A 10,035-nucleotide genomic window follows, 5' to 3' on the forward strand; every position below is an offset into this window, starting at 1 on the left:
TTTGTTTTTATTTCCTCTGTCAGCGACAGCAGTTTTGTATTTGCAGCTCATTTTTGGTCCTGATATCTCAGAAACACCTGGAGACAATATCTTCAAATTTGGCAAAATTAAATCTATAATTTTTGGTTGTCAAATGTCAAAGATCACCGTGACCTCACATCCTCTCCCCCCCTCGAGATATCTCCTTGAAATTCAAATTTGGCAGAAACGTCCACCTTGAAACGTGAGCTATCAAAGCCACAGACTTTATATACAGTAAGAAGTGGACGTAGTCATCATGACGTCACTCATTGGTTTGTGGATGTTTTGAAGCCTCGAGTTCGACGTTTTGGCCGTCGCCATCTTGATTTTTGCAACCAGTGAACAGGAAGTGACCATATTAGGACTGAGGAGTGACGTAGAGACGTCGTATACGTCTCTGGTAGAGACCTGTCAATCACTGTGTAGCCCCGCCCCTAAAGCATCCCCTGCTTTATGGTCTGTGTGACTCTAAATGGACCATCATTTACTAAATGAACATCATGCTGTATTGAAGAAGACTTGAAACTAGAGATTGAGACCATAAACTCATGTTTACAATGTTTACTGAGGTAATAAATCAAGAGAGAAGTAGAGTCATTTTCTCATAGACTTCTATACAACCAGAGGAGTCGCCCCCTGGTGGACACTAGAGAGAATGCAGCTTTAACACGTGAAGCTTTGACTTCAGAAAAAAACAAGTGTAATAAATAAGTAAACAAACAAAAACTAAATTAAGATATAATCATACGTATTGAAATGTTCATATTATAAAGTGGTTTACATTGATATTGATTTTGCATATGAATGAATGACGGAATAATTTACCAGTTTTTGGTTTGAGTGGTATGTTTAATACGATCATATCAATAAATACTCATATACAGTAATATAACGTATTTTATTTTGCATAGTGAGGAGTATATTTTGATGCTAATGCTTTTGTACTTTTATGTAAGTAATATTTTTGACTTTAACTTGTTGAGTATTGTTACACTGTGGTACTTTCACTTAAGTAAAAGATTGAAGTACTTTTTCCACCCCTGACTTTCAAAGAGGTTTAATTTTTTTTTTAATGTGTCCTGTTTTTCATCTTTTCTATTTTTAATTAGTTTAAATAACTTTTAATTTTTCTCTTCTTTTGTTGTCTTCATGTTTCTTCCATCGTTGGCTGACTAAAAACCTGCTCAGTACTTCGTTCATGTACTTGTACTCCAGACTGTCCACAGGTGGACTTTGGGTCTCTGAGCTTGATGCGTTTCGCTGCTGGTTTTTATAGAAACACTTTTTACTCCACTACATCCCAGAGGTACATATTGTACTCTTTACTCCTGTACATTTTACTGCACTATAAGTACTTTTACTTCATGTACATTTAGCTGATACTTTTAGTTGAGTTAGCTTTTGAACGGAGCACTTTGTTTTCACAGTGTGGTATTAGAACCTCTACTGAAGTAAAGGATCTGAATACTTCTTCCAGATGTGTTGATGTTGAATGTTTGTGATGAACTGCAACATGGACATTAATGCAGCAGGAACATTAATCCAGAACAATCTGGTATAAAAGTAGGTTTTGATGCAGGACTTTTATTGTAGTGGAATATTTTCAGTGTGTTATTAGTACTTTTACTTCAGTTAAGGATCTGAATACTTCCTCCACCACTCCCTCACTGAGAGGAGGAGCAACACTGAGAGAGGAGCTTCAAAGTCACTTTACCTGAAGTGAAAGTAAAGTTAGTCTGAGCGACAGCAGAGCTGCAGTCAAGACAAGTCTCTCTGTTTCTCTCTGAAGAAACATTCAACTGAATCCAGCAGCTTTTTCTCAACAACACAACAGAGTCTCTGACTAACTCTGGTGAGTAAACTGTTCCACAGACTAAATACACAAACTAAACATTTAGTCCAAGTTTAGTTCAAACCAGAATCTGACTGTTTTACATCTTGTTTTATCATATAAAGAATATTAAGCCATAGAAATGTGTCATTTTAGATAAAACCATCAGAGGTAGAAACTAAACCACAGTGACTGAACTCTGACTAGTTAAAGGTTAGACAGAATACAGTCACAGCTAGCGTTAGCTTAAGCTAATTCACAGACCTGTTTACAGTTTGAACTATAAACCTCAGCTTTACTCTGAAAGGAAGTTCAACTCAGAGTAAATGTTTAACTGAACTCCAATCAAAGGTCGTGAGACTCGTAAAGATAAATAACATTATATATAATATCCTGCAGTCCAGAGCAGTTAGCTTCCATCTTTTATACTGCACATTTAATGTTTCTGATTCTCTGCTCTCTCTATCATCATCATCATCATCATCATCATCATCATCATCATCATCATCATCATCCTCTCTCTCTTCCTCCTCTTAACGGACTCTTTAACTCAGAAGATCTTTAGACAGAGAAAGTGATTTTTCTTTTGCTCTGCTCCTTCAGACGCTTCAATAAAACAGTCAAATACTGCTTAAATATATCACAGTAAATTGTTATATATGTGTTATGCTCAATATTTTAAACGTTTTGTCTACTTTCAAAATATTTTCACTTTAATAACAGTATAAACAGCAGGGTAGCAGTAATATTATCTTACTTAATGTGTGATGTCACAGTACTTTAGGGATCACATTGTGTTTTTTGGGGGTTTAAATTGAATTCTATTGTGATTTTACTTATTTAAATTATAATATTAACAAGAACCAGAGGGTTTAGGATGTTATCGCTGCAATGCTGAAGACTTCAGATTTATATCGCTGAACTGCATATCTGAGCTCTTCTTCACTCACAGCAGATGTAATATAATATAACAACATAATTCAGGATGATTCTCGTTATATTCTACTAACAATGATTTGATTTGATTTAACAAAAAATGTAAAGTTATGTAATAACAGTTTTGTTGTTTCTTGTTGTCCTCAGAGTGTAGATATGTCTGCTGCCAGCTGTCTGCTGACTGAAGATCAGTTTCTGTGCTCCATCTGTCTGGATGTGTTCACTGATCCAGTCACCACATCATGTGGACACAACTTCTGTAAAACCTGCATCACTGATCACTGGGATGTTGATGTCCCGTATCAATGTCCCAACTGTAAAAAGGGTTTCTCCACAAAACCTGAGCTGCAGGTCAACACTTTCATCTCTGAGATGGCTGCTGAGTTCAGACAGTCAGCTCAACAGAAAGACAGCAGCAGCAGCTCAGAACAACAAGCTGCCAAACCAGGAGAAGTTCCCTGTGACGTCTGCACTGGAACCAAATTGAAGCCCTGGATGCTCTACCTGTTGGGTCTGATGTGTCTTTTGATGCTCTGGATAATTTTAAACCACAAAACACAGGTTGTTGTTCTACTGAAAGAAGAATACGAAGGAATGAAGGCTGGGCTGGAGAGGACGAAGACTGAAATCCAGCAGATGCTCCAGGAGAGAGAAATAAAGATTCTGGAGATCAAACACTCAGTGGAGCTCAGTGAGGAAGATGCAGACAGAGAGATAGCAGATGGTGTTCAGGTCTTCACCGCTCTGAAGGAGTCTGTTGAGAGAAGCCAGGCCGAGCTCATCGACACGATCAAAGAGAAGCAGAGAAAGACAAAGAACCAGGCTGAAGGCTTCATCAAAGAGCTGGAACAGGAACTCTCTGAGCTGAAGAAGAGAAGCACTGAGGTGGAGCAGCTCTCACGCTCTGAAGACCACCTCCACCTCCTCCAGAGCTTCAGGACCCTGAACACTGCTCCACCCACCAAGGACTGGACAGGAGTCAGAGTCAGTCCACCTTCACATGAGGGGACTGTGAGGAGAGCTGTGAATCAGCTGGAGGAGACGCTCAGTGAACAGATGAAGAAGCTGCTCACTGAGGCCGAGCTGAAGAGGGTCCAGCAGTCTGCAGTGGATGTGACACTTGATCCTGATACAGCAAATCCTTATCTCATCCTGTCTGATGATGGAAAACAAGTTAAACATGGTGATGTATGGAAGAATCTCCCAAACAATCCAGAGAGATTTGATACTCGTACTGTTGTCTTAGCAAAGCAGAGTTTCTCTTCAGGAAGATTTTACTACGAGGTTCAGGTTAAAGGGAAGACTGAATGGTTTTTAGGAGTGGCCAGAGAGTCGATCAACAGGAAGGGACAAATCGCATTGACTCCTCAGAATGGTTACTGGGCGATATGGTTGAGGAATAAGAATGAGTACTTTGTTCTTAATGACCCTCCAGTCCGTCTCTCTCTGGAGTCTCAGCCTCAGAAGGTGGGGGTGTTTGTGGATTATGAGGAGGGTCTGGTCTCCTTTTATGACGTTGATGCTGCAGCTCTTATCTACTCCTTTACTGGCTGCTGCTTCACTGAGAAACTCTACCCATACTTTGGTCCATATAATATTAATAATAAGGGTAAAAACTCTGCTCCTCTGATCATCTCTCCTGTCAATCACACTGAGTAGAACAAACACTTGATTTTCTACAGAGAGACTCTTTCATTTAATGTAACAAATCTATATTATTGGTGATTTACGGTGTAAACATTATTGATTCTTCACATTCTGATCAATGGTTCTTTCTATTTGTCTGTAAATGTTTTTCTGCTCCAACACACAGACATGAAGCCACTGATTGATATTATCTAATGTAGTCTAATTCATTCTAATAACTGCATAACCTGCCTTCAAGACTGTTGAATCATCAAAAACAATGTACTCAGGAATAAGAAGCATTTAAACATTCCTTAAATATCTGGGTGCCAAATGAAAATATTTAATGTCTGATTATTGTATATATAATAACTTATGAATACTGTTACACATTATTGGATAAAGTCATGTACCACTTATTTTATAGTTAAATAAAAGGTGTTTATGGGTTTTACTTTTTTCTAATTTTCAAATTAACAGAATAATCAAGAGATCTCTGTCTGGTGTGTTTTTAGGCATCAATAAAAGATGAATTATTTATTCATGTTTGTAGAAAATGAATCAACAACATGTGATCATGAAACATTCAGCTTCTGTGACCAGAGAAGAACAGTTGTGTATCGTGTTATTTGTATTTCATAAAGTCCTCTCTGCTGATCCTCAACAGAATAAAAACTAAGAAAATTTAAACTGATTTATCTTTTTATTTCACATTTAATCAAGTACTGTATTTAAGTAACATTTTGAGGGAATTTACTTGTGTATTTCTACTTCATGCTACTTTTTACTTCACTACATCTCAGAGGTACATATTGTACTCTTTACTCCTGTACATTTTACTGCACTCTAAGTACTTTTACTTCATGTACATTTAGCTGATACTTTTAGTTGAGTTAGCTTTTGAACGGAGCACTTTGTTTTCACAGTGTGGTATTTGAACCTCTACTGAAGTAAAGGATCTGAATACTTCTTCCAGATGTGTTGATGTTGAATGTTTGTGATGAACTGCAACATGGACATTAATGCAGCAGGAACATTAATCCAGAACAATCTGGTATAAAAGTAGGTTTGGATGCAGGACTTTTATTGTAGTGGAATATTTTCAGTGTGTTATTAGTACTTTTACTTCAGTTAAGGATCTGAATACTTCCTCCACCCCTCCCTCACTGAGAGGAGGAGCAACACTGAGAGAGGAGCTTCAAAGTCACTTTACCTGAAATGTAAGTAAAGTTAGTCTGAGCGACAGCAGAGCTGCAGTCGAGACAAGTCTCTCTGTTTCTCTCTGAAGAAACATTCAACTGAATCCAGCAGCTTTTTCTCAACAACACAACAGAGTCTCTGACTAACTCTGGTGAGTAAACTGTTCTACAGACTAAATACACAAACTAAACATTTAGTCCAAGTTTAGTTCAAACCAGAATCTGACTGTTTTACATCTTGTTTTATCATATAAAGAATATTAAGCCAGAGAAATGTGTCATTTTAGATAAAACCATCAGAGGTAGAAACTAAACCACAGTGACTGAACTCTGACTAGTTAAAGGTTAGACAGAATACAGTCACAGCTAGCGTTAGCTTAAGCTAATCCATAGACCTGTTTCCTGTTTGAACTCTAAACCTGAGCTCTACTCAGGGCACATGCCAAGTCTCTTAATTGTCATTTCCTCGATCCTCGATCCTCGCTCGAACCGGAAGTTGTTCTGCGCCGCCATATTGACGGCCGTCCCAAAGCTCTTATTTAGCTCTGATGAGCGAGGATCGAGTAGGGAGGAGGAGCCATGAGCGAGGAACCACGAGAACAGACTTCCAGGAAGTGTTTTAACGGTCGACACGCCCCCTCATTGTTCATCAGTGATGTGATTGGACGCTCTTTGACTCTGAAGATTATGGAAGCCCATTCCTGCCAGCAAAAAAAAAAAAAGAAATCCACCCAAAAAAAAAAAAAAAAAAAAAATTATGACGTTTTTTTTTTTTTATTATTTTATTTAACCGGAAAAAAAGTAAAAAAATATCATGATGTTTTTTTAATTTTTTAATTTTATTTAACTGGAAAAAAGTTTAAAAAAAAAAAAATATCATGATGTTTTTTTTTTTTTTAAATAGAGATTAGAAGTGCCTATCGAGAGTTAAAATATATTATTGTCAAAGCTACATTAACAGCAATCTTGTAATGTGTTTAGCTGCAACAACAACAATGGACTGATTGAAAGACTTTATAATGATATATAACATCTAACATTTACAAAAGTCACCAGTAATAGTTACCTTGTGTAGAATTGCATGTTGTTTTCATGGAAAGACTGGCGAGGAGATCGTCACTGAAGCGCATGCGTACTTCTAATCTCTATTAAAAAAAACAAAAAAAAAACATCATGATCTTTTTTTTAACTTTTTTCCGGTTAAATAAAATAAAATATAAAAAAAAAAACATGATATTTTTTTTTTTTTTTTTTTTCCCGGTTAAATGAAATAAAATAAAATAAAAAAAGTCATAATCTTTTTTCTTTTTTTTTTTGGGTGGATTTCTTTTTTTTTTTTTGCTTGCAGGAATGGGCTTCCATAGTAGATCTTTAGACAGAGAAAGTGATTTTTCTTTTGCTCTGCTCCTTCAGACGCTTCAATAAAACAGTCAAATACTGCTTAAATATATCACAGTAAATTGTTATATATGTGTTATGCTCAATATTTTAAACGTTTTGTCTACTTTCAAAATATTTTCACTTTAATAACAGTATAAACAGCAGGGTAGCAGTAATATTATCTTACTTAATGTGTGATGTCACAGTACTTTAGGGATCACATTGTGTTTTTTGGGGGTTTAAATTTAATTCTATTGCGATTTTACTTATTTAAATTATATTAACAAGAACCAGAGGGTTTAGGATGTTATCGCTGCAATGCTGAAGACTTCAGATTTATACCACTGAACTGCATATCTGAGCTCTTCTTCACTCACAGCTAATGTAATATAATATAACAACATCATTCAGGATGACTCTCGTTATATTCTACTAACCATGATTTGATTTGATTTAACAAAAAATGTAAAGTTATGTAATAATAGTTTTGTTGTTTCTTATTGTCCTCAGAGTGTAGATATGTCTGCTGCCAGCTGTCTGCTGACTGAAGATCAGTTTCTGTGCTCCATCTGTCTGGATGTGTTCACTGATCCAGTCAGCACACCATGTGGACACAACTTCTGTAAAACCTGCATCAATCAACACTGGGATGTTGATGCCCCGTATCAATGTCCCAACTGTAAAAAGGGTTTCTCCACAAAACCTGAGCTTCAGGTCAATACTTTCATCTCTGAGATGGCTGCTCAGTTCAGACAGTCAGCTCAACAGGAAGACAGCAGCAGCAGCTCAGAGCAACAAGCTGCCAAACCAGGAGAAGTTCCCTGTGACGTCCGCACCGGAACCAAACTGAAGCCCTGGATTCTCTACCTGTTGGGTCTCATGTGTCTTTTGATGCTCTGGATAATTTTAAACCACAAAACACAGGTTGTTGTTCTACTGACAGAAGAATACGAGGGAATGAAGGCTGGGCTGGAGAGGACGAAGACTGAAATCCAGCAGATGCTCCAGGAGAGAGAAATAAAGATTCAAGAGATCAAACACTCAGTGGAGCTCAGTGAGGAAGATGCAGACAGAGAGATAGCAGATGGTGTTCAGGTCTTCACCGCTCTGAAGGAGTCTGTTGAGAGAAGCCAGGCCGAGCTCATCTACACGATCAAAGAGAAGCAGAGAAAGACAGAGAAACAGGCTGAAGGCTTCATCAAAGAGCTGGAACAGGAACTCTCTGAGCTGAAGAAGAGAAGCACTGAGGTGGAGCAGCTCTCACGCTCTGAAGACCACCTCCACCTCCTCCAGAGCTTCAGGACCCTGAACACTGCTCCACCCACCAAGAACTGGACAGGAGTCAGAGTCAGTCCACCTTCATATTTGGGGACTGTGAGGAGAGCTTTGAATCAGCTGGAGGAGACGCTCAGTGAACAGATGAAGAAGCTGTTTGAGGCCGAGCTGAAGAGGGCCCAGCAGTCTGCAGTGGATGTGACACTTGATCCTGATACAGCACATCCCAACCTCATCCTGTCTGATGATGGAAAACAAGTTAAACTTGGTGATGTGAGGAAGAATCTACCAGACAATCCAGAGAGATTTGATTCTTGTGCTATTGTCTTAGCAAAGCAGAGTTTCTCTTTAGGAAGATTTTACTACGAGGTTCAGGTTAAAGAGAAGACTAAGTGGACTTTAGGAGTGGCCAGAGAGTCGATCAACAGGAAGGGAGACATCACTCTGTCTCCTCAGGAAGGTTACTGGATGATATGGTTGAGGAATGAGAATAAGTACGAAGCTCTTGATGACCCTCAAGTCCGTCTCTCTCTGAAGTCTCAGCCTCAGAAGGTGGGGGTGTTTGTGGATTATGAGGAGGGTCTGGTCTCCTTTCATGACGTTGATGCTGCAGCTCTGATCTACTCCTTTACTGGCTGCTGCTTCACTGAGAAACTCTACCCATTCTTTAGTCCTAGTCTTAATGATGGTGGTACAAACTCTGCTCCTCTGATCATCTCTCCTGTCAATCACACTGAGTAGAACAAACACTTGATTTTCTACAGAGAGACTCTTTCATTTAATGTAACAAATCTATATTATTGGTGATTTATGGTTTAAACATTATTGATTCTTCACATTCTGATCAATGGTTATTTCTATTTGTCTGTAAATGTTTTTCTGCTCCAACACACAGACATGAAGCCACTGATTGATATTATCTAATGTAGTCTAATTCATTGTAATAACTGCATAACCTGCCTTCAAGACTGTTGAATCATCAAAAACAATGTACTCAGGAATAAGAAGCATTTAAACATTCCTTAAATGTCTGGGTGCCAAATGAAAATATTTAATGTCTGATTATTGCATATATAATAACTTATGAATACTGTTACACATTATTGGATAAAGTCATGTACCACTTATTTTATAGTTAAATAAAAGATTTTTAAGGGTTTTAGTTTTTTCTAATTTTCAAGTTAACATAAAAATCAAGAGATCTCTGTCTGGTATGTTTTTATGGGTCAATAAAAGATGAATTATTTATTCATGTTTGTAGAAAGTGAATCAACAACATGTGATCATGAAACATTCAGCTTCTGTGACCAGAGAAGAACAGTTGTGTATCGTGTTATTTGAATTTCATAAAGTCCTCTCTGCTGATCCTCAACAGAATAAAAACTAAGAAAGTTTGAAATGATTTATCTTTTTATTTCACGTTTAATCAAGTACTGTATTTAAATAACATTTTGAGGGAATTTATTTGTGTATTTCTACTTCATGCTACTTTTTACTTCACTACATCTCAGAGTAATATTTACTGTACTACAGTTGTCTGACAGCTTTAGTTTTTTTCTAATCACTCGTACTTTTAGTGGAGTATGATCTGAATACTTCTGATCGATAAGTATTTAATGTTGTTTTTGTTTTGGATTTTAGATGTTTTTCCATTTTTTCAACCGTTCAGCGTCTTTTTTTAGAATCCTCGTCTCTTTCGACCCGTTCTTGTATTCTTTTTATTTCATGTTTTAACTTATTGATTTGATGTGAACGTCATTAAAGACA

The 10,035-nt window shown here is 37.4% G+C and overlaps 1 protein-coding gene across 1 annotated transcript; it reads left to right on the forward strand.

Moving 5' to 3' along the window:
* Positions 1-1,755: 1,755 nt before the first annotated feature.
* On the forward strand, positions 1,756-9,660 carry LOC306698939 (uncharacterized protein). The gene is made up of 3 exons (XM_079163440.1): positions 1,756-1,873; positions 2,936-4,435; positions 7,504-9,660. Exons 2-3 carry the CDS (start codon positions 2,945-2,947, stop codon positions 9,007-9,009), a joined length of 2,997 nt encoding a protein of 998 aa, XP_079019566.1. The 5' UTR covers positions 1,756-1,873; positions 2,936-2,944; the 3' UTR covers positions 9,010-9,660.
* Positions 9,661-10,035: the final 375 nt, after the last annotated feature.

The sequence above is a fragment of the Pholis gunnellus genome (assembly GCF_910591455.1).
Source record: "Pholis gunnellus genome assembly, chromosome: 7".
Taxonomy (NCBI): domain Eukaryota; kingdom Metazoa; phylum Chordata; class Actinopteri; order Perciformes; family Pholidae; genus Pholis; species Pholis gunnellus.

Bases quoted from the DNA above. Each gene is read 5' to 3' on its own strand.
- LOC306698939 (XM_079163440.1), top strand. From the start codon at position 2,945: ATGTCTGCTGCCAGCTGTCTGCTGACTGAAGATCAGTTTCTGTGCTCC. The intron at 4,436-7,503 runs CACACTGAGTAG...TATTGTCCTCAG, and splicing joins TGATCATCTCTCCTGTCAAT to AGTGTAGATATGTCTGCTGC.